This window comes from Leopardus geoffroyi, chromosome A3 (genome assembly GCF_018350155.1).
Source record: "Leopardus geoffroyi isolate Oge1 chromosome A3, O.geoffroyi_Oge1_pat1.0, whole genome shotgun sequence".
NCBI lineage: Eukaryota > Metazoa > Chordata > Mammalia > Carnivora > Felidae > Leopardus > Leopardus geoffroyi.
The window spans coordinates 135690954-135715280 of NC_059336.1; the positions used below are offsets into that span (position 1 = coordinate 135690954).

At 52.6% G+C, this 24327-nt stretch overlaps 1 protein-coding gene across 13 annotated transcripts in view; it reads right to left on the minus strand.

The window, feature by feature from the left end:
- The window catches only part of RNF144A (ring finger protein 144A), a 367937-nt gene that overhangs the window by 254349 nt on the left and 89261 nt on the right, over nucleotides 1-24327 (minus strand). For all 13 annotated transcript variants that reach the window (XR_006703907.1, XR_006703908.1, XM_045447824.1 and 10 more), the window contains 3 exons: nucleotides 17133-17340; nucleotides 10390-10537; nucleotides 4199-4288 (listed from right to left, as the gene is read on the minus strand). Coding sequence is in view for 11 of the 13 variants with exons in the window: in XM_045447824.1 (XP_045303780.1) it covers nucleotides 4199-4288; nucleotides 10390-10537; nucleotides 17133-17340 (446 nt within the window). In the remaining 2 variants the exon portion in view is untranslated. The remainder of the gene's footprint in view (nucleotides 1-4198; nucleotides 4289-10389; nucleotides 10538-17132; nucleotides 17341-24327) is intronic.

Sequence of the window (24327 nt, forward strand, 5' to 3'; positions counted from 1 at the left end):
AGGGGGACAGGAAAACCCATTTCTGCTCAAGAAGCTTTGCACTAACACAAAGTGAGACTCCCCCCACCCCACCCCGGGATCAGTAAGAAGCCTGCGGGGAAGTGGGCCCCAAGCAGGAGCCTGTGTGAAGGGGAAGGGAACCCACGGCCCCAGCGGCTCAAAGGGCGGGAGACGCACACGGGAAATGAGGACTAAGCTTTCACCCGATGCTTCACCCTAAGAAGGAGCCACGAACGCCCAAGAGCCTCCGGCGGTGGGTGGTCTCTACCTTGTGCTGGCGGTGGTCCTCACTGTCAACACCGAAGGCTCAGGAACAGCTGGGGCGTCCTCTGCACACGAACATCTCTCCCGCGCGGCTCTAGCCTCCACGCACAGACTCCCTGGGTGAGTCCAGCCCACAGGCCTTGGCTCCACCCCTTCCCACAGTGCCCCTCGGTGAGTCCAGCCCACAGGCCTTGGCTCCACCCCTCCCCACTTCCCACAGTGCCCCTCGGTGAGTCCAACCCACAGGCCTTGGCGCCACCCCTCCCCACTTCCCACAGTGCCCCTCGGTGAGTCCAGCCCACACACCGTGGCCCCACCCCCTCCCACTTCCCCTACTTTGCGTGTTTTGTGATTTATCTTTTCTTCGTTTTGACACTGGTTCGCAAGTGTTTTACCGTTTTTCCCAAATCTAACACTAACCTGTGGACACCCTCTACTTCTGTAGCTATGACCTTATCCATTCCGGGAGCTTCTCGCACCACAGAGAAGATGTCTCCTTGGGACCCTACACAGCGCATGCTTCTGTTCAGTTCTCCCGCTCAGTTCCTGCGATCGGGGGCACCCGAGTGGCTTCGCGACCTAGCTCGGAGCGGGCACTCAGGAGCCAAAAAGGAGCTGGTAGAAAGGGGTTTCAGGCTAGCGCAGGGTATGGACCCTTGTGTCTTGGATTCTTTCTCAAGTGTATTTCTTTAGTCCTGTTAATGACTGTTACCAGGATCTCAGTGCTGCCCAGGACCCCCCCCAGGGACATGTAACTCTCTCCGTCTGAATGAACAGGCACACGTGATAAGGTGTGACTGCCCAGGCTCCAGGAGAAAGGGGGACACAGCTCCCATCTTGCCCTCGCTCTGTCCTGGGGGGCTCACGCTTGCCACTAGCTGCCATGTGGTTAGAAGTTCAGGCCACGTGGACAGACACGGTTAGGAGCTCCAGATCCAGCACCAGCCAGGGCCCTGCTGTGTCCAACTACCCCGAAGGAACTGAAGGACACTGAAGGAACTTCTATCCCGGCTAATGCCAATGGGGACCGAGACAAGCCTTCTGTGGGCCCTTGTTCACACTGCAGATGGTGAACACGGCGAACGTGAGGATATGAAGCCAGTGCATTTGGGGAGGCTTGTCACACAGCAATAGGTAGCCACCTTTGAGCAAGTCCCATTCCCTCGGCTGGGGCTCATTCCCTACATGGGAAAGGCTGGAGCAGAACATGATCCCCGAGTCCTCCCTTGGCCCTGATTGCCAGTGATCCTGCACAGGTGTACACGACAACAGCGTCCCCTTACGGGGCTGCTGTGCCAAGGCAGGGAGCCCAAATCAGTGCGGTTCATCCCCACCAGACATGGGAGGAGGACAGCAAAGGAGGAACGTGGCCTCGCTATGGTTCCCTTTCCTGCGTGGGGGTGAGGGTGCGGATATCGTTATGGGTAGAATCCTGTCCCCCCAAATATGTTATGTGGAGTCCTGACCCCCAGGACTTCAGAACGTGGCCTGATTTGGGAATCGCATCTTTATAGAGGTCACCATGTTAAAATGAGGTTCTTAGGGTGGGACTGGTGCCCTTACTGAAGGGGAACAGGGCCCCAGATAGAGTTGCACAGACAGACGGCCCGGCCAGCACTCAGGACTGGAGGGAAGCATCTGTGAGCTGAGGAACAGTGTGGACCGATGGCCCCCACCAGAATGGGCAAGAATGGGGTCCCCTATAGGTTTCAGAGGGGGTGTGGCCCCGTGACACCAGGTGCCTGACATGGCTCCAGACCCTGAGGCACACGCTTCTGCTGCCGTGCTGTTCCAGACGCTTCCTCGCGAATGACCACAGACGGCCAAACTCACACAGGTGGGGCTGAGCCCCAAGGTGGCTGTGCTGGCAGGAGGCGGGACACGCGCCTGTCTCTCCAGACCCTGGTCAGAGCTCGGGCCCGGGGCCAAGTCTCTAACAGCTCTGCTGGGCTGCACAGCGCGCACTGCTGACAACCCACCCAGGCGGGTGCACGGGTCACTGGTGTCTGGTGTCCAGAGAATCGTGCGACCCCCACCACTTCAATCCTCCACCCACTTCTCAGAAGGCTCGTTCCTGGAACCCAGCCACAGATCTGTGTTGACACACTGCCCGCAGCTGCTGCTCCCCACTAGGCACATCTGAGGGTTGCGATAGAGAACTCACCGCCGGCAACCCCGACACTTTCTGCCACCGGCCCCCCTGCTGGAAGGCCTCTGTCAGCCCCCTCCGGCATGCACCTCGTTGGCTCGGCCACGTGGGCTGTAATGATGGTGAGTGAGTGACTCACAGGGCATCTGCCCTGAGACCGGCTCCTCTACCTGAGATGGGCCGGCGGACCCACCTCGGCCAGCCGCACAGGCGCTGAAACGTGAGAGTGGACAGAGGCCCTTCGAGCCGCTGGGGTCTATCCTCTGACAGCATCTCTGACCCTCTGCCTCACCCTGCTCGGTCTCCTTGGACCTTCACGCCAAGGTCCTACCAGTCAACCCTCCCTGTCCCCTCTGCCTGCCTGGACTGTCCCCTCCTCTGCCTGACTTTCCCCTCTGCCTGGACTGTCCCCTGCGCATACGGTTCCCCCTCTGCCTGGACCGTCTCCCCTCTGCCTGGACTGTCCCCTATGTCTAGACTACCCCTTCTCTGCCTGGACTGTCCCCTCCTCTGCCTCGACTGCCCCTCCTCTGCCTGAACTGTCCCCTGTGCCTAGACTGTCCTTCCTCTGCCTGGACTGTCCCTTCCGCCCTGTCCCCCTCTCCCACAGCCAGCTCTTCCTCATCACTGTGAAATTTACTAAAGGAAACTTCATTTCAAAGGCATCAGGAGGCCAGCAGGTAGAGTTCAGACGCCACCACAGTCCTCAAGGGCAGACCCAACAGGGACCTCCGACTTGGATCCTACTTTAGCTACTACTTTGTTTCCCCAGAAGGAGGAAGGACAGTTTCCGCCCCCACCACCCCTGCCACAACCCAGCCAGTGAGACGCTCACAACTCAGCAGTGAGAAGCCACTACGTTTGGAGCCCCCCGGTTTATTCCAAAGGACTTCTGATGTGTGTGAGGGGCTTCCCAGCGCCCCCTTGCTTCTATAAAAGAGAGTTCCTCCCCTTTGCTCTCCAGACTGGTCTGTGATTTGGCTGTAGCTTGTATGTCCCAAGCTGCATTTCCAGGCTATTCCCAAATAAACCCATTTTTGTTGCTAAAATAGCTGGAAGTTTTATTTTTAGGGTTAATACCACTCAGCACTCCACCATGGGTGCCACCGAATGGCCCTTCCCGACCACGCAGTCCCCATCACATCCCCTCCACAGTTGAACTCCTATCACGTATGTCCTGCTGGTGTATTATACACGGCACACATCTATCTTATTCACTGGAGTACATCTATCTTACTCACTGGAAGTGTTCCAGTGAATAAGACAGATGAATCTTATTCTTCCAGTGAATACCCTATCCTAGGATAGCGCCCGGCACGCAGCAGGAAATAAATGCATGTTGAAAGTATGAATGAATATTAATGCACTGGCCCTCTGTAAACCCCACAGGCTGCTGCTCAGACACTACCAGGTAGGGGCTTTTTTCTTTCTTTCTGTTTTTCTTTCCTGTGACTAACTTGCTTACCTCCAGGCTTCTAGAAAAAAAAGCTCTTCATTAAGGGCCATGTAAGAATTAACCGACAGAATGGATCACCGCCAAAGCCATGAGTAAGGTGCAAGAAACCTACAGTCTGACGTTCCAAGAACCACTACGCGCCAAATGCGATGCCTATTTGCCACACCTTTGGGCCAGGGCTACCAGAAGCACAATCGCAGAGCAAGAAAAGTTCGGGCAGGACCCGCCTTTACTAGCTCTACTTTTCTAAACAGCACGTCTCCAACCAACTGGCTCGCACACACACTCTCTCTTCCGGGGATCAAAGTTCCAGGTGAGTCACCTCCTACCTGTGTCCGATGCCAGATCACAGATGCCCTGGAATGGCCCAGCTTGTTCCGGCACGGTCCTTTATCGTAATGGATCAGGAGGAAGTCATCCTGGGAAGAGGAGAGAGAGCAGGGTGGATGGCAGGTTCCTCGAAGTTCAGCGAGTGAGTCCTGCCTGGGCCAAAGTAAGTGGGGGACAGGAGCGGGGGGTGGGGAGCACAGAGGAAGGGCTCACACCCACAGCACCCGGCTGCCTCCTGGGGACCTCCCTCCTCCATTCTCTCCCCGTGGCCTCCCCAACGGGACGTGGCCTTGGGCACTAGAGGGAGCCCTGCCACAGATCTCTGGCCTTTGCAGGGGAGAGGCTCTCCGTGCAGTGGGGCTTGTGAACAAGTAGGTCAGAGGCCCCAGCTACTCCGCCAGCCACTCCTGGGCCTGGCTGTGTTTGATGCCCCCAGAGCTCGGCTGCCTTTACATCCTCCGGCCGCCCGCCCGGCAGGATTAGCCCCGGATTAGATGATTCTCTTGATCTCCGGTTCATCCTCCTCCATTAGTGCCGGGCTTCCCACCTGGGAAGTGCGGCTTCCTTTCAGCTCAGACCACGAAAACCTACTCATTCCTCAGCAGCAAGCAGCTCGGGAACCATCTGCCGCCTCCAATTCCTCCAGATGTCTGAAGTGAGTTCTGACCCACGGAAACATCCTGTTCCTGCCTCCCTCCGGGCGCTCTCACCTCCCACCCTCACCTCCCGTCTGATCGCTGTCAGGTTCTTGGGACGGGGACCCTCAGCCGGGGACAGTCTCTAACTATGTTCGCGGCCCAGCGCTCGGCCCCCAAATCCCGAGCCCGCACCAAGTGAACAAGAAGGGGCTTTGCACACAAAACCCTCCACTCCCCCAACTCCAGCAGGAAATGCCGTTTCTCTCCTGTTGAACACGAAAAACAACAGCCCAGTAAATAGTGCAGAGGAGGGGCCCAGGGCCGTGCGCTCATTTAACTGGGGGTGTAAACAGCCGACCTCCCCCTGAGAAAGGGACGAGTGAGCACAGGGCCCCGGGTCTCGGAGAGGCCCGGAAGTCACTGTTCCGCGAGCCCCGCGGAGCCGGACATCAGCCGTGTGCCCGGCCCTTAAACCCAGCTCTGTCGGAACCGGACTGGGCGGCCGCCGTCCCCCGGCCCTCGGCTCATCCTGAGAACGACGCTGGCAGAAAATCTGGGGCTTTTACGGGCCACCCTCGCAGTGCCAGAATGTACACCCACATCAGCAGACCCTGGCTCTTCTGGGGCAGCGGCAAGAAGCTTCTGCGGGAGTTGCCGTCCCAGCCTGCGGCTCCTGCCTCAGGGCCTCTACCGGTCCCCGCCACTGTGGAAGGAAGCCTAGGTACACGTGGACACAAAGCTTCTTCCAGCCGGTGCTTCATCTGCTGTGAAGCTACTCCTGACGGCGTCTGTCCACCGCGAGCCCCCCGCGCTTCCTCGAACTCTGAATTACGCCCTCCTTCATCCTGATATTAACTTACTCATACACTGAAATTAGTTAATGTTTCATTGCTATGTCTCATTTTCCCAGACGGACTATCATAAGGCCTTGTACCGGAGGCTCCTGAACAGCTTTTGAATTTGTTTTCTGAAATACAAAAAAAAAAAAAAAAAAAAAGCGGGGAGGTGGGGTGGGGTGGGCAGGGCGATCACTAGCTCCTCAAGATCATGGACTCTGCCAGCCTCCTGGAGACAGCCTCCACCCCAGCCTCTGCTCAGAGGAGTCCAGTGGAGCCTGGACACTGGGGGCCAGCTTCCGGAACAGAATGAAAAGCTTGTTCAAATAGGTCCTTTCTTACACCTGACAAAAGCACTGGAAGATGCTTTTACAAAACACACATGATTTCATTGTGATGTTAAGCTTCCTGGCGAAGCCCTGGGGCAGAACCCCCCACCCCCACCCCAGGCCCTGCCAGGAATCCAGGTGTGTTTTTGTGGGAGGCCAACATTTCCCTTACTATCGTTCGGGGAAGTTTCATTGAGCCCCTGGCTGGAAACAGAAACAATGGCGCAGGAGCAGAAAGCTGCAATCATGGAGAGATTCAAGGATAAAAGTAAATCCCGCCCCCCCCCCAGGCCTTTTGTGTCAAATTCGGGCTTGCACCAGTGGGTTCTCCCCTCAAACTGTTGTCTTTTAGAGACTGAAAGATCAAAGAGTAGAGACCATTAAATCTTCCCGGATTCCCCTTGAGAAAAGGAAGTACAATAAAACCTTGGATTGCAAGTAACTTGTTCTGGGAGCATCCCACGAAGACTAGCACACGTTTCTAATAAACTTTAACTTGATAAACCAGCGATGTCTTCCAATAGGAGACCTACGCGATGCCGAACGTCACGTGATCACAACTGAGCCAATGGTTCTTGAAATTCACTCTGATATACAAATGCTTTGGATTACAAGCATGCTTCCAGAACAAATTCTGCTCGCAAACTAATTCCAACTCCCACAGACAGAATGCGTGTAGTAAATCAGATGAGTTTGGGGAGCCTGGGTGGCTCAGTTGGTTAAGCGGCCGAAGTTGGCTCAGGTCATGATCTCACAGTTTGAATTCGAGCCCCACGTCGGGCTCTGTGCTGAAAGCTCGGAGCCTGGAGCCTGCTTCTGATTCTGTCTCCCTCTCTCTCTAGCTCTCCCCTGTTCGTGCTCTGTCTCTGTCTTTCAAAAATGAATGAATGTTAAAAAAAAATTTTTTTTTCAACGTTTATTTATTTTTGGGACAGAGAGAGACAGAGCATGAACGGGGGAGGGGCAGAGAGAGAGGGAGACACAGAATCGGAAACAGGCTCCAGGCTCTGAGCCATCAGCCCAGAGCCTGACGCGGGGCTCGAACTCACGGACCGCGAGATCGTGACCTGGTTGAAGTCGGACGCTTAACTGACTGCGCCACCCAGGCGCCCCAAAAAATTTTTTTAAATAAAATGGGTTTGTAGAATAAATTGCACAGGGTGGGCCATGTAACAATTACTTCAATAAAAACTATCCCCCCAAAAAATAAAAGGAAGAGAGTACATGTGTCCCTTTCAACTGTGTGGCGATGGCGGGGAGCAGGGGGAGCACGACGTGCACACCAGTGAGGGTCCGGGCCAGGTGCAGAGAGGAGAATAAGGTCCACCATGGAAGGAAGCAGCCTGATGTGATTTATAACTCCTCGATGTGTACATGTGCAAGAGGCTGTCTCGAGTGAAAAAGTTCCCGAGATGAGAAAGACCAGTAAAGTGCACTCCTGTCTTAGAAGCACTCCTGGCTTCCAGCCATGTGCTCATGCACTCGTCTTAAATCATGGTTATTGCCCCTGATAAATGGCCCCAGGGCAGACTCGCTTTCCTTGAGAATCTGCTTTCTAAGCCACAGGGTCATTTTTCAGCAGCTCTTCCTTTACAGAGACTAACAGGAAGCACTTGGCCAGGAGGATGATGACTTTCAAGGTGGAAAAGGGCAGAGCCGTTCCTCTGTCATCAGTTCAGGCAGAGCCAGGAGGGTCCAGGCCTTCTGCACAGGGTGGGGGAACCCGGGCCTCAGAACGGACTCAGACAGACAGAAAGACAGACAGACGGGGTGTTTCTCCAGGGACCAGAGCAGAGCCAACAGCTTTGTGTTCAACGGAGACCATTCCCTTTCTTGTAACTTCATCAAGGCAGCACAGTGATCTCCCCTCCCCACCCCCAACCGAAAGTAAACCTGTTGTCAGCTCCTTTTCAATCCGTCCCCAGAAAAGTCTCCCAGGAGATTTGCTAACATGTAACACAACTGGCATTTCCCTTCCTTTCCCCTGTAGGAAAAGTTGTAAGGAGTGGCAAATTGCAGACCAGATACTAGATGATAACATCAGAATTTAAAAATCAGATTTCCCCCCGAATTGGATTATGGTAAAAATGCAAAATTATAGACATAACGTAGAGAAAGGCCACATATAATTTTATATACATACATCTGTAAGAACTTTAAGGCCCCAAGGACTTTGCAGCGCTTGAGACATCCTTCTAACATCTTTCCCCACCACGCAAGGTCATAGAACAAACTTGTTTGGATCTACGCTAAAGAAGATTAACCTTGCCAAACCGATTTATGAAACTTGCCTAGGATGAGAAAAGGAAGCCTCCAGGATAGAAAACAGATGATGACTCACTGAGATTTGCTCAGCTACACACGGTTCTGCTGTACATTTCGTAACTGAAAGTTAATAAAGGAACAGAAGCCTTTTCCAAAAAACAACACAAAAGAAGCAATCTAATATTTTTAAAGATGGCCCTTAGGTTACAGATCTGTTACCTTCTTTAAGATTCCATCTCAAATATGCATGTATATTCCTGACAATCTGTAGGCCCGTCCTGAGGACGACAGGCAAACTCTCAAGGTCAATGACCACTCTGATGTAGCCCCTGAGAGGGACACTCACCCAGACCAGCAGAGTGATATCAGAGTTAGGGTAGCAGGGGCAGGCTGTGGGCAAATGAACTCCTAGCGATGGAAAGCAGGGGTGTGTGACAACCCCTCCTCTCTTTCACTAGTTTTAGAAGAGTTGCACACAGTCATCCTTGCTGTCCAGGACATACATACACAAACACACAGGACACGGGACTTGATTTGCTTGGATTGTCACTGATCATAATGATTTTAACAGATGATCATTTCTGGTACTTAATGATAGTTTTGTTTTTTTTTTTTAATGTTTTATTTATTTTTGAGACAGAAAGAGACAGAGCATGAGCAGGGGAGAGGCAGAGAGAGAGAGGGAGACACAGAATCCAAAGCAGGCTCCAGGCTCTGAGCTGTCAGCACAGAGCCCAATGCGGGGCTTGAACTCATGGAGTGTGAGACCATGAGTTGAAGGCAGACGCTCAACCGACTGAGCCACCCAGGCGCCCCTTAATTATAGTTTTAAAAACCTATGTACAGGGGCACCTGGGTGGCTCAGTGGGTTGAGTGGCCAACTCTTGGTTTCGGCTCAGGTCCTGATCTTGTGGTTCGTGATTTCGCACCCTGAGTCGGGCTCTGAGCTGACAGTGTAGAGCCTGCTTAGGATTCTCTCTCTTTCGGTCTCCCTATCTCTGCCCCTCTGCACACGCCCTCTCTCTCAAAATGAATAAAATTTTTAAAAAAATAAATAAAAACCTATGTACAAATAAACTCTTGTAAAACTAAAGTCAGAATGTCATCATTTTGGCAAGATGCCCAATCTCCTCATACGGTTGAAGAAGAACATCAAACTGAAATCAGTATCCTTTGCATCTGGCCTTGAAGCTCCAGAGAAAACCAGGTGCTTCGAGAGGGGAGGGTTGTGTGCTCTCGGTGGGGACTTAGCACATGCAGAGCTACTGGGGTACAGAGTGCTTGGGACACATTCAGCACAGGGGACACTTGGGAGAAGGTGGCCATATGAGGCTAGAAACTTCCATTCTGCCAGATGGCACAGAGTGTATGTTTTTCTGCCCTGTGGGTGACAAAAGGTCACTGAACTGTGTCACTGCCAACATGTTCCCCAGTGCCCTGCCTCTGTTTACCCTTCCTATTCCACTAACACTCCTGCTTTGGCCTGTGTGTTTGCATCCTCCCCTCCCCCTCAAATTCATACATTGAAGCCTGAATCCCCCATGTGATGGTGTCCGAAGGTGGCATCTTTGGGAGGTGATTAGGTTCAGATGAGGTCACGAGACGGGTGGGTGCCCCAGGATGGGGTCAGTGTCCTTATTCAATGAGGAGACACCAATCTGTCTCTCTGCTACGTGAGGACACAGTGAGAAGGCGGCCATCCATAAACCAGGAGGAGGGCTCTCTTGCCTCTCTGAGCACCGAGGGAGGTCAAGAGCCAGGAACCGAATCTGCTGGCACCCTAACCTTGGGCTACCGGACTCCAGAATCAATGCCTGTTGTTCCAGCGCCCACTCTCTGGTGTTCAGTTACAGCAGACTGAGCCCAGATGGTCCCCGCAGACAAAACCAAAGACCTTGAGACCCCGCCCCCCACCTACCCAGGCTCAATCCAAGGCTGAGCCGCCCTTTTGCTTCTGGAACCCCTGCACGAATTGCCATCTTCTGGCACCACTGCACTGGGGGAATTAATATTTTCAGAAGCACAGAAAAACATCTGATAATGTTCTTTCTGCTTCCCCGGGGCACACTCTCTAAGCTCCTCAGGGCAGCAGGTGGGTTTCGCACCCAGAGGCTCTACTCACGTCCAGAGACTCGAGGCAGTACCAGCAGAAGGCGTGCTTGCAGTTCTTACACATCATCTGTGCACACCCTTCGTCCCGCTCGATGTACACCTTGCACTTGGGGCACCGCTTGATGGGCGCGTCGTCCTCCTCCAGTTTGAAAGCAGAGCTGCGGGAGACAGTCTGTCAGTGATCCGCTCAGCGGGGCCCGGGAAGGGGAGGGGAGGGGAGAGGCGTGGGCAGGGCCAGGCTGCAAGCTCTAGTTCAGCCAGAGGGGCCGAGGCCCCTTCTTTTTGTTTTTTATTTTGTCTTAATATGAAATTTATTGTCAAATTGGTTCCCATACAACATCCAGTGCTCATCCCAACAGGTGCTCCCTGCGATGCCCATCCCTCCCCTTCTTATCAGATGTTACAGAGGGAAACCGATGAAGCTAACCCTCCAGAAAACAATCACCAAAGAAACTGTGGGTCAGCCAGTTGGGTTCAGGGGGGAGGAAAAAGCAGTGTCAGGAGGCATTTATGTTTAGATATGTGTAGATAAACAAAAGAAATTATGGCAGGGCGCCTGGGTGGATCAGTCCTTAAGCACCCAACTCGGCTCAGGTCCTGATCTCACGGTTCGTGGGTTCGAGCCCTGCATCGGGCTCTGTGCTGACAGCTCGGAGCCTGCCTTGGATTCTGTGTCTCCCTCTCTCTCTGTCCCTCCCCCGCTTGCTCTCTCTTGCTCTCAAAAATAAACATTAAAACTTAAAAAAAAAATCTTTCTCTCTCTCCCCCACTCGCTCTCAAATAAAATAAAACATTAAAAATAAATACATAAAATTATAAAAAAAAAAAAAAAAAAAGAGAAACTATGGCAAAGACCTATAATGACGGTGTCTGTGTAATGGGATTATGGTCAAATTGTATGTTCCTTATTCATGTATCTGTATAATTTCCAAAGGATCGATGACAATTTTTATGCGCTTTGCTATTATCAGAAAAAAACGGTTACAGATACATGCTCATCGTTTAATTGGATTTACTGGGCCTGTCTTGACAGAATTGCTTTCCTGGCAAGTCCGGTTGTCCTGAGGGACTGGGGAGTCAGGTGGTTAGCCTGAGGGGCTGCAGGCCTGGGGTCACGTGCTGGCTCTCTGCAGACAAGCTATGTAAGAACCGCTCCAGGCCTCAGCCCTCCCAGCGTGCGCATGCTAGACAGTGACGCGTGACAGGAGCCCAGCGTAGCACCGAGCATGGGTGAAGTGACCGATACATGACAGCAACCATTCTATGCTAATAAAGACATGACACAGATGCGTTGGTGTGACGGTCCATCCCACGCTATTAAATTGAAAGGGAAGGCTAAACAAATATGCATGGAAACATCTGGAAGGATAAATGGTTAACTGCTTCAAGAAGTTATCACGGGTCATGGCAACACGTTTGCCATATTAGCTGAACCCGCTACATCAGACCAACACCGCCAGGGGAAAAATGATCTGCCCCTGGGACCGAGCAACCCTTCTGGAACCCCATGCGTTCATGAGCATACGTTCACTGAGAGTGGGCAAATTCTGGAATTTTGGGTGCGTTCTGGGGGCGCCTGGGTGGCGCAGTCGGTTAAGCGTCCGACTTCAGCCAGGTCACGATCTCGCGGTCCGTGAGTTCGAGCCCCGCGTCGGGCTCTGGGCTGATGGCTCAGAGCCTGGAGCCTGTTTCCGATTCTGTGTCTCCCTCTCTCTCTGCCCCTCCCCCGTTCATGCTCTGTCTCTCTCTGTCCCAAAAATAAATAAACGTTGGGTGCGTTCTGGCTGGCGGATCTTCATAGGCATCACAGTAAATGCAACGATCAAAAACAGTTTGACTTCAGTAGAGCTAATCTGATGATCAGTGGAGGCTCCTCGTCCGTGAGGCCTGGGCTCCAGCTGAACGCGGTTCTGTTCTGTTCACTAGCAGGTGACCAGGGAGGACATGCTGGGAGGAGGCAGGCTGTCGGTGAGGGGCCCCGGGTCTAGAGGTGCGTGAGTCCCGGCCCTGCCACTCGGGTATCACCAGTGTTAGTGTCCCCCTTCTGCCACTAGAAACGAGGCTGGTGCCTCCCCATCGGAGGCTGTTGTGGAGCTCGAAAGGGTCTCCGTGTGTGTAGTACATTCACATGGAACCCAGCACAGGGGTAGCAAGGCCCGCAATAGGTGGCAGTGCTTGTCATGCTGTCACCGAAAGATGACACTGTCTGTGGCTCAAACTCCTCTCTAAAGGGAAGGCAAAACGCCCCGCAGGCTGGTTGCACACGTGACTTAGAATGAACCAGGGCGGTCACGGTCACAGGCGCGGGCGAGGTAACCCTGCGGGAGCCTCCGGCAGGACCGGACACAACGTGAGCCGGCCGCTCCTGAACGTGAATCTGGTTTCTGCAGAGAGCCAAAAAGTCACCAGATCCGTGACTGAGGCCGGCTATCAGCTTAGATAACACTGTTTCAGTTTGAAAGCCGGCAGTGACCTTCACGTCATGAAAACCAATCTTCTCACGTGATTCATGAACGGGGAGGGGGCGTAACATCAGTGGAGAGTGAAGACCCTCTCTCAGGGAGACTTTTTAAAACGGAAACAGTTAGGGGTGCCGGGGGGTGGGGGGGCTCGGTCAGTCGTGCGTCCAGCTCTTGATTTCGGCTCAGGTCATGATCTCACAGTTCATGAGATCGAGCCCGCACTGCACTGGGCTCTGTGCTGACAACACAGAAACTGCTTGGGATTCTCTCTCTCCCTCTCTGCCCTTCCCCTCTCCCGCTCGCTCTCTCTCCAAATAAATAAACATTACAAAAAAAAAAGATAGAGGCGCCTGGGTGGTTCGGTCAGTTGAGCCACTGACTCTTGGTTTCGGCTCAAGTCATGATCTCACAGGTCTGGGGATCGAGCCCCAAGTTGGTCTCTGTGCTGACAGTATGGAGCCTGCTTGGGATTCTCTCTCTCTGCCCCTCCCCTGCTCAAGCTCAGTCTCTCTCTCTGTCTCTCAAAATAAATAAAAATAAACTAAAAAAAAAAAAAAATGGAAACAGTTAAAATATGTAAGCTCTGGTGCGTTGTGGCATGTATAGAAATTTACACGGTACGGACAATGGTTTTCAAACATATTTTGGCATTTGAATTATATTTCAAATTACTCCTAATGACAACTCTCACTAGAAATTCAAAGTTATGAAGGCAGATAGGAGCCCTCGACAGCTTCCTCATGATCTGCACGTTCTGATGTCTTTATGCGTTTATTTTTTTTAAGTTTATTTATTTGAGAGAGAGACAGATAAAGCTGGGGAGGGGCAGAGAGAGGGAGACAGAATCCCAAGCAGGCTCCATGCCCCCAGCATAGAGCCCGATGAGGGGCTCGAGCCCTCGAACCTTGAGATTGAGGAGAAAAACAAAGGCAAGAGAAATGTAGCTTAGATTAAATCTCCTTACAACTCACAGCCCACAGATAGAGCTGAAACATGCAGGTTCCTTGAGTCAGGTCAAGGAACTCATGGCTGCCTCACTTCCTTAATGTTTTTGTTTTACTAAAGACTAAAAGTAAGCTTATCTTAACAGCAGCTACTCCGAAGTCCTGAAAGCCTTGCTTTCAAATTCCTTAGAGACTTACGCCATCCCTCACCCCCCAACCTCAAAGTATATAATCAGTCACTCCTCACAACCCCGGTGCAGCTCTGTCTGTCCACGGTCCTGTCCCCTCACCTTTTTGCACCAAAGACATCTCAAGAGTTCTTTCTTAGCCGTTCGCTCAAGAACCCCATCAAGATCACGACCTGAGCTGAAGTCTAGAGTCTAGAGTCGGACGCTTACCCGACTAAGCCATCCAGGCGTCCATGCATGTTCTGATGTCTTTAAGAGGCAGACAGGCCAACACAACCGCTGACACACGTCAAGCGGTGAAGGGAATGGGGGAAACAACCCTACCGCAATGAAAACAGCTGAGTGTACCTCAGTTACAAACACCACCTGCCATCAGCCCCAGGACCAGCGAGCAAGAGGGTGTGGTCAGGACTTCGCAGGCTAAAGACAGCACAAACCCCCTTCTATTTTTTTTTTTTTTTTTAATTTTTTTTTTTCAACATTTATTTATTTTTGGGACAGAGAGAGACAGAGCATGAACGGGGGAGGGGCAGAGAGAGAGGGAGACACAGAATCGGAAACAGGCTCCAGGCTCTGAGCCATCAGCCCAGAGCCCGACGCGGGGCTCGAACTCACGGACCGCGAGATCGTGACCTGGCTGAAGTCGGATGCTTAACCGACTGCGCCACCCAGGCGCCCCACAAACCCCCTTCTAAAGAGCCGGCTGCTTCTGGGCTCCAGCGACTGCCAGGAATTGGGGATGCAGGATGGCTCAGTGTGGCTCCGCGAGCCAGAAATTCAGATTTTTTACGTGACATCTTTTGATGTTTACGTTTCCGCAAAATGAGACTGGTGAATTTGGATCTAAATTTCCCTGTGCCATTTTTTTTTACTATGCAAAATGTGATATTTTTCACTTTTGTTTGTTTTTGTTCTTTGCGAGGTGTACAATGTGATGATTTAATACACGTGTACAGGGTGCAATGGCTGTCGCCCTCTCCAATGACCTGAAGAGACCAGAACATCACAGGTGAAGAAATACTAAGTCATCAGGCTCCCAACACTCACCAGCTTCAATCTGAAGGTTCTACGCTTAAGAAACATCATGGGTGGGTCCCTCCTCCACCCCACCCAGGATGGGGCATCAACTCTTTCTCACTCCCGATTTTCCTTCTTAACAGAATGTAGAAACCCACTCACTTACTGAGTTTCTCTCTCTCTCTCTCTTTTTTTTAATTTTTTAAAACTTTATTTATTTATTTTGAGAGAGAGAAATAGAGAGACAGAATCCCAAGCCTGACGCGGGCTCCATCCCAGGAACCTTGAGATCATGACCTGAGCTGAAGTCAAGAATTGGATGCTTAACCGATCTACCCAGGTGCCCCGGGTGTTTTCTTTTAAACAGGTAACCGGGTTGCCCACCCGCCTCCTCCTTACCTGGTCCCCACCCTGGACACCCCGCTCTCCCAGCGATGTGCACTCTGACCACACAGAAGTGTGTTTCTTCTTGCAAAGTTACGAAACATTAAGAACCTAAAATACGAGGTAAGTGACTCGTTCGAGCGTTTGAGTGCCTGCTGTATATGCCAAGATCTGCGGCGACGAGAGTTCCAACCAACACAGGCTGTGATGTCAGGAGCTCAGCCTCGTGGAGGAATCGGCCACGTAAACGGATGCCCCAAGGGCACAGTCTGGCTGGCCTCGTAATCCAGGCAGGCCAATCTCCAGTGGGGGCACAGAGGGTGGGGTCACCAGCCCCGCCCTGGGAGCTGGGCAGCCTGACAAAGGACGGACCTGAGCCGTGCCTTCCAGGGTGGCGAGTCGACTCCAGGTAAAGGAGGAGGGTGGCGAAGGGGCATCCAGACACAGGCGCAAACGTGCAGACTCGGGAGAGGAGGGCTGTGCCCGAGGGACAAGAAACAGTAGGTTCTCTGTGCAGGTGGAGCTTCGAGGAGCGGGGGCGGGGCGGCAGAACAGGGAGAAGAAAACGGGGAGCAGCTGGTGACCACACGTTCGGGTGGATGGTGGGAGTCCCTCCATCAAGAACGCAGCCTCAGCAGGCACAGGGCCCACGTTGTCTCGGTAAGCCATCTGTGCCACAGACCTTGCAGGCCAAAAATAGCTGAATATTACCAATGTCTTGTGATTCAGCCTCCTTAACTTCAAGGCACACACACCGATGCCACAGGGCCCACCTGATGGTCCGGCGGAGGGCCCGGCCAGCGGGCGGAAGGGCCTAGACGCAGTCCTGCCGCCCCACGTCTTTCTGACCGCCCCCTCTGCCAGGCAGACGTAACCTCTTGGTCTCGGGCACCTGGGAACCTCTTTTTGGGGATGCGTCTGGTACTTAGAACCACGGCCCACCTACTCTGGTTCCCGTTCCTGCCCCCGTTCCTGACAACGGAGTGTCGGAAAAACTTCAGGTATCACGGGTCATAAAGCCCGCAGTGACAGGCGTTTGAAACGCGTCTGTCTTTCTGGAGAGGCAGAGTGCGGTTTGTTTCCTACAAACTTTACAGAGCCACTGCTTTGCTCGCTACCACACATGTAATCGGTTCTCAAATATAGCTGGAGCACCTGGGTGGCTCAGTTAAGCATCTAACTCTTGATTTCAGCTCGGGTCATGATCTCATGGTCTGTGAGTTCCAGCCCACATCCGGCTCTGAGCTGACAGCACGGAACCTGCTTGGGATTCTCTCTCCCTCTCCTTGTCTCTTTACCCCTCCCCCACTTGCTCTCTCTCTCTCTCTCTCTCAAAATAAATAAACTAAAAAAAAAAAAAAAAAAAAAAATCAACCAACCAACCATCCTGGGTTTAAATGAGGCTGAAGAATGGGGCGCCTGGGCGGCTCAGTCGGTTGGGCACCCGCCTTCAGCTCAGGTCATGATCTCGCGGTCCGTGAGTTCGAGCCCCGCGTCAGGCTCTGTGCTGATGGCTCGGAGCCTGGAGCCTGCTTCTGATTCTGTGTCTCCCTCTCTCTCTGCCCCTTCCCTACTCATGCTCTCTCTTTCTCAATAATAAATAAACGTTAAAAAAGTTATAAATGAGGCTGAAGAGGAAGAGACGGATCCAGATGGCGGTCGTATCTTCCGGAGACACATTTCGGGAGTCGTGTTCTTCCCTCCCCCCAGCCCCCAGCCCCAGCCCGTGCCTTCCACGGCCGCCCGTGAGGAATGTACCTGGTCTCTCCGGGAAGGAAAGTGATGGGCATGGTCTCCGGGCAGCCCTGGCCGGGATGCCAGCTGGCTTTGCAGGCAGAGCAGAATTCCACGTCACAGGCCTTGCACCGCACTAGCTGGGGTGTCTGCAGCCCCATGTCCTGGAGCTGGCACACGGCCTGGCAGGTGGAAGTTGGGCACCAGGTCCGACAGGGGTCCAGCAGCACCTCTAGCGCAAGGACAAAAACAGCCACGTCAGAGTCCACACACGAAGGATCTCATGGTACGTTCGGACGGAGGGATCTCGTCAGCGCAGGGCTGCGGGTCTGTAACAGGGTGGGAATGTCCGGACCACGTCGTCTGACATTCTATGCCCTTCGTGATCCGGTGCCCATCTGGTTCTTTCTCCTCCCCTCCAGACACTGCCTGCTTATGACCCCCCCGCGCCCCCCCCCCACCCCGCCCCACACAAAACACACTCAGAGTCCTTTAGAGATGCTGCTGTCTGAACCCGGGTGGTACCCGGGACGCCCCTGCCTGCGTCACATCCAGGAAGCCTTGCCCGACGGCGGGGCAGGATTTTCTCCGAGTGCCCACAGGCCACAGTCCAGGCAGGCCTTCTGCCCCCTCGTCTGCCTCCCCAGGACGCAGTTCTCTAAAGTCAGGCCCGTGTCTTCAGTCTTGCAGCCTAGCAGGCTCTCGGACGATGCCCAGTAAGGGGGACAGAGAGAGAGGAGGGAAGGAACGTGGCCAAACTCTTCTCCACAAACGGCCCGTTTGCCCAAGGCTGCCGCCCTTCCCAGATTTCAGTCTAAGCCGTGGGCTAACTACTGTGTGAAAGGGCCGGGTTTCCCATCCAAGTGGAGCCCAAACTGCTAAGAAGCCCCACTAAGGGAAGTTAGGGAGGAAGCGTGTTTTGAAAAACAGGATACCCTGACGTTCCCACTCCTCCGTGTCCTGGTGCAGAACTGGCAAGTCTTTAACTCATCAGTCCCGAGCTGCCCCTGCCTCGTGAGCCTGGTCATTCGTCTCATTCAGCGCTTGTCTGGGGTGACACTGAATCCTCAGTGACGGGCAGCAGCCAGGACCCGACAGGAAACCGCACAGAATGCGAAGTCTCTTCCAGAAAGCTATCGCGGGCCAAAGGATTACGGACTATTTTCAAAGGCCCTCAAGTAGGCCACTGGTTTCTAAGCCTTCCAGCAGTTGCTCTGGGGAAGTAACCCGAGACCGCCGAACTTTGCCAGGGAAACTTGGAAGGCAATGAAAGGCACTGGCAAGTTTCCTGGCCGTGTGACCCACCGACGGCCAGGGTGGGTGAAGCTCACCTGCGTGGAAAACGGGATCTGTGTGCACTAGGGATCTACCACAGCCTGGGGGGCTGGACGTGGGCTGGACGTGTGCCCAGACTTCACCTACACGGGCCGCCCCGGGACACACGTAGGCGGTGCCACGTTCCCCAATGAAACGGGGAAGCCGGATTCAGCCCTCTAGGAATAAGCTGCGTCAGGTACAACCCTGAAGACTGTCTTCTATTCTGGGAACTGGCAAACATTTTCTGCAGAGGAGTAGACAGTGAGTATTTTGGTCTTTGAGGGTCATGCGGTTTCTCTCCACTCTCTCCTGGGGCACAGAAGCAGCCATGTTGATCTGTAGATGAGGGTTCCAATAAAGCTTTATTTATAACGCCAGGCCATGGGCCCGGCCCCTCTGGCCAGCTGGCCATGGCTGGTCCACTCCTGCTCAAATGCAAGTCCTCCCCTGACCTGTTTTTCTGAAGGAGGAGTTAATCGGGGGGCAGGAAACCATCACATTGGTAGGTCTAGGGGAAGATTTAGTAGAACCTATTAATATAAAGGAACTCTGGAATCCAGGAAAAAGTGCTGCTTTTTAACCGATTTCTGTTAGAGTAATGAAAAATCTTTATGATGTTCCTAATTGTGAGTGAATGAGTAAAATCAGCTCTTCTCATCAGTTGAGTTTCAGGGTTTGCTTTTTTAGGAAAGTTTGTGGCCGTCAAATCCCAGGTGGCGCCTCCAAGGCACATGTGTGCGGAGCCAGCCTAAGCTGATGGGATGGGAGAAAGGAGGAGGGAGCGAAGGCCCCACGGAGGTCCCCCCTGGGGAATTAAAGCTAGGCAGGTGACCCCTCGGCCCTCCCCCTGCCCGGCCTGATTCACGTCCTCATGTTTCTACACGGCTCTCTGCCTTGGGTGCTTGTGAGTGTGTTAGGGGAGCCCAGCTCCACCCCAACTAGATTCCGGGGTCCCCTATGGGCACGGCCCCTGAGGGAGGGCGATGCAGGATGGGGGCCCCCAGCACAGCAACCCCCACGTGACACGCAGAGAAATCCTCAGCCTATTCTGTTTTCTTTCCAGATGGACCCCGTGGTTAGTGCTGATCTGAGAGCTTCGGTGAACACGCTGCCCTTATGCAGACCCCTCTGGTTCCCAGGACCCTCTTGCCCCTTCCTCTACTCTGGCTTCAGGGAGGGGCTGGCTCCCCACGCCGCCGGTGACCCCTCCTCATGCACCTATGGCTGTGCCCCATCCCCCCTCGCCCAGCAAACGGAGCTACGAGCCAGCCTCGTCCTCAAAGGCCCAATTCTATCATGGAGTGCAGGGTGAGTAGATCCAGTTAAGGTTTCCATGGCAATGACTTAAATTTTGAGACTTTTGTCCTCGTGGAGCTGTGACAGGCTCTCCCCTGTCCCCTGGGGAGAGATTCCCTATCAGAGAAGCAAAGGGCAAATAATCTGTCCCATCTGCCAAATGCAAACATCCTTCCCCTGCTGCCAGGGCACCACAAAACCTGTGAATATGGCCCCAGGGTTTTTGACTTGGACTTCTATTAATATTCCTCTCTTCACCCCCACTCCTGAATTTTGCCAGCTGGTGTAGAAGACAGGAATCGATCAATAAGAAAATCCACTGGGAAACACCAGAGCGCTATTCTTTTCAGGACGCATGTAGGTATACACATCTAGACCTGTCAATCACATACACGTATATATAAAGTACGTTACGCGTGTTGTATCTTGTATGTGTTATATCCAATATTTTATATAGACATTTCTATGTATAGCATATATTGTCAAACAAGGCAAGCAGCATATTTTTTGGCATACCAGAAGAAACCAATCTCAGCTCCCATCTCCCAAAGATACATGAATAACAGATTAGGGGCGCTTGGGTGGCTCAGTCGGTTGAGTGACTGACTTTGGCTCAGGCCATGATCTCACAGTTTGTGAGTTCGAGCCCCGCGTCAGGCTCTGTGAGGACAGCTCAGAGCCCGGAGCCTGCTTCGGATTCTGTGTCTCTCTCTCTCTCTCTCTCTCTCTCTCTCTCTGCCCCTCCCCCGCTTGCACTCTTGTCTCTCAAAAATAAACAAACGTTAAAAAATTTTAAAAAATAGATTAGTGAAGCAGGTCCCTAATTGCTCTGTCTATAAAAAGCCCAAGACTTTTTAAAAAGGCGCTTTTCTTTTTTAAACATGGTTTTCTCTGAGAAGCACACTACAAGAGGGGGCGTGCCTGGCGTCCCGTCCCTCACTAACACGGGCTTTCACGGCACCGCTGGCCAGGCTGGCCAACTGGCTACAACACGGAGGCAGTGAGTTCCATCCTGTGGGGATCCCTGGCTCTGGTCAGGCCTGATGACTGATGGGTGAGCCTAGCAAGTCGGTTCATCTCTCCGGGCTCTATTCTTGTTTAAAGCACCGACACAATGCTGGACAAGACACCCCTCCAGCATGCATCTGACCTGCACGCGGCTGTCAGACGAACCCGGGAGGCTGCAGGCCCTGTCTCTGGGTGGCAGGGGCTTTGGGACAGAGGAACACGCAAACAAGCACCAGCAGCCCGGCCTGGCGGAGCTCAAACAGGAGCACAGGTACAGCGTCGTGGGGCATGCGAGCGAGCGAGTCTCCCAGAGAGCCTACCTCCACCGGCCTCTGGGGGCTTCCAGATGGGCAAGGGAGCACTCGGGGAAAAAAACAGAGGCGCCCGCGTGGCTCAGTCAGTTAAGCGTCTGACTCGGTTTCAGCTCAGGTCATGACCTCACGGTTTGGGAGTTCGAGCCCTGCGTTGGGCTCTGTGCTAACAGTGTGGAGCCTGCTTGGGATTCTCTCTCTCCCTCTCTCTGCCCCTACTCCACTCGTGCTCTCTCTCTCAAAATAAATGAATAAACTTAAAGAAAGAAAGAAAGAGAGGGAGGGAGGGAGGAAGGAAGGAAGGAAGGAAAACAAGCCCTACAGCCTCCGGCTTGTCAGAAACCCAACTGGGGGAGTGGGGGAGATCAGATTAAAATCAGGGTTGCTAGGCTTGAAATTAATAAAACATGCTGTGTCAACCACACTTCAATTAAACAAGAGAGAGCAGAGCGATCTAGGCTGTTATATCAGATGAGTCATTCTAAGACCCAATGGAGACAATGTCTGCAACTTAAAGCTCCCACAGAACTGTTCAGTAACTAACTGTTGTCAGAAGATCTGGGAACTGGGTTTTCTTCCAGGGTATCCTCTCTGGCTGCATTTCAAAAGGACAGAACAGGCTGCAACTTGCTCTATGATCATACCTCAGAACTTGTTCAGGGCACTAACTAGAAGTAACAGCTTTACTTTTAGCTCTGACATCTTGTTTTTTAAGTTTATGTATTTGTTTTGAGAGAGAGAGACTGAGTAAGACAGGCAGAGAAGGGCAGCAAGAGACAGAGAGAGAAGGGGGGAGAGGGGGAGAGAGAATCCCAAGCAGGCTCCACGATGTCACCAGAGAGCCTGACACGGGGCTCAAACTCACCAACATGAGATGAAGACCTGAGTTGAAATCAGACGCTTAACTGACTGAACCCCCAGGCATCCGTCCTTCCTTTAGCTCTGACATCTTAATGCTTCATTCAGAAGGGTCTTTGGTCATACTGAGTCTGAGTTCACTCGGTGTTTTTGTGACTTTTCACATAATGCTAGCAAAATGTTCTAAAGTCATGGGTTTGAGAGATTCCATTAACCTAAGTCAAGCTGGCTTCCTTTTTATGCAAAGTTTTCATAAGAAAAAGTCTTTGACTAAACCAAAGCCCTGGAAATTACAAAGTATTTGAAAGAACAAAGTCAAAATTATTAGGTAGGAAAATGTATCCAGCTGCATTTTTAAATTAAATTCCAGGCCAGGAAAGTTAATTCTCTTGTAACCCAAATAACTGCCAGTTTCTGTCAGGATTCTCTCCAGAAAATATTTTCAGGAGAGCCTGAAAGTCTCAGAAATCCGAATTCATCAATTTTATAGCTCCACATACTGACTCTTGTATCACATGGCATTACATTTAAGCTGTAAACCACCCCGAACTAAATGATATATGGCATTTAAATAAACAGGCTCTTGAAAACAATTTCAATGCCATCAAAATCCTGTTTGATTTTATTTTTTTTAAGTTGGCCACACACTGCCTTTTTTTGTTTTCCAGAAGTAAGCCTCTAAAAGAAATGCAACTATCTTTAGCATTTCTTAAGGAAAAAAGAAGGAGGGGGGGGAAGGGGAGAAGGAGGAGGAGAAGGAGAAGGAGGAGAGGAAGGGGAAGGGAAAGGGGAAGGGAAAGGGGAAGGAGAAGAAGGAGAAGGAGAAGGAGAAGGAGAAGGAGGAGAGGAAGGGGAAGGGAATGGGGAAGGGGAAGGGGAAGGGGAAGGGGAAGGAGAAGGAGAAGGAGAAGGAGAAGGAGGAGAGGAAGGGGAAGGGAAAGGGGAAGGGAAAGGGGAAGGAGAAGGGGAAGGAGAAGGAGGAGAGGAAGGGGAAGGGGAAGGGGAAGGGGAAGGAGAAGGAGAAAGAGAAAAGGCACTTGGGGGACTCAGTTGGTTGAGTGTCCAACTTCAGCTCAGGTCATGCTCTCATGGTTTGCGAGTTCGAGCCCCACATTGGGCTGTCTGCTGTCAGCCCAGAGCCTGCTTCGGATCTTCTGTCCCCTCTCTCTCTGCTCCTGCCTGGCTCAGGTTCGCTCTCTTACTCTTGTGCACTCTCTCTCTCTCCCAAAAATAAACATGGGGGATAAAAAAGAAAAGAAAAAACTTTCCACATTCAGCTAAACTGGGAATCTCTTGATACGTTGCTCTGGTCCATTCTGCCTTCCAGTCCCATCTTGATGGTGTTTCCCAGGGTCGTGTCTCAGTCGTGAGCGCCTGATGCAGACCAGGCTCTGGGTACCAGACCGGGAAGAGGGGACGGCATGCTCGGACCATTCCAACCTGAGCTGAGGTCAGAGTCCGGATGCGTTATCTGCACAGTGAAGTTTTGTGTAAGGAGCGTCACCTACCCACATCTGTTATTCTGCTCCTTTTCAGAGGAGCCCAAGGTCCAGGACACATATGCAAATGAAGGCAAATGGAATTGATGGACTCTTTAGAACATCATCTGATGACCCTGGCACACTTCAGAGAGCAAAGCTAAAGACCAGTCCTGGATGTCCAACCCGTGTGAACGCTTTGCGACGGCCACCTCGAAAATGACGCCGTCGCTGCTCTGCACATGCCACACCATGCTCCTGGAGAACCCCGAGGTCTACGGCAGGTCCGGCTCCCACCACGAGGGCTGTGCAGGGCCCTCTGGGGGCCTGAGGGGGATCTGGTCCACACTGCGCCCCACCCACTAGAGGTGGAAATCAGGCGAGCTAGTCTCTGGGGTGTCCTGTTCACACATGACGACAACCAGCAGGGCTGTCAGGACACTTACTGAGACCAGGGACTCAGCACCAGGTGCACAGTGAATGTGGAGGACCAGGGTGCTTTCCTGTCAGGATGGCAGTCATCATAACTCACCTATGCTTGGCCTCAGAACTTCCTTGTGTGCCTCTGGATCTTTTATATTCTGCATAGGTCCCAGAATTTGGTCCTCAAACTATTAGTCCTAACCCGGCTGAAGAATAATAACACCCCGTGAGGGTGAAATCTCTTTAGAACACCCCCTAAGGCCAAATCCCTGTAAACGAGTTATGTTTCATGAATCCTTCTTATGACCAAATGACCTTATGACCCAACAACAGTCCTTCCAACTGTGAGCTCTGCAGAGAATTCAAGGTGACAAATTTCACAGGGTGCCTGAGTGGTTCAGCCGGTCAAGCGTCCATCTGACTTTGACTTTGGCTCAGGTCATGGTCTCACGGTTTGTGAGATCAAGCCTCACGTCGGGCTCTGTGCTGTCAGCAAGGAGCCTGCTTGGGATTCTCTCTCGCCCTGTC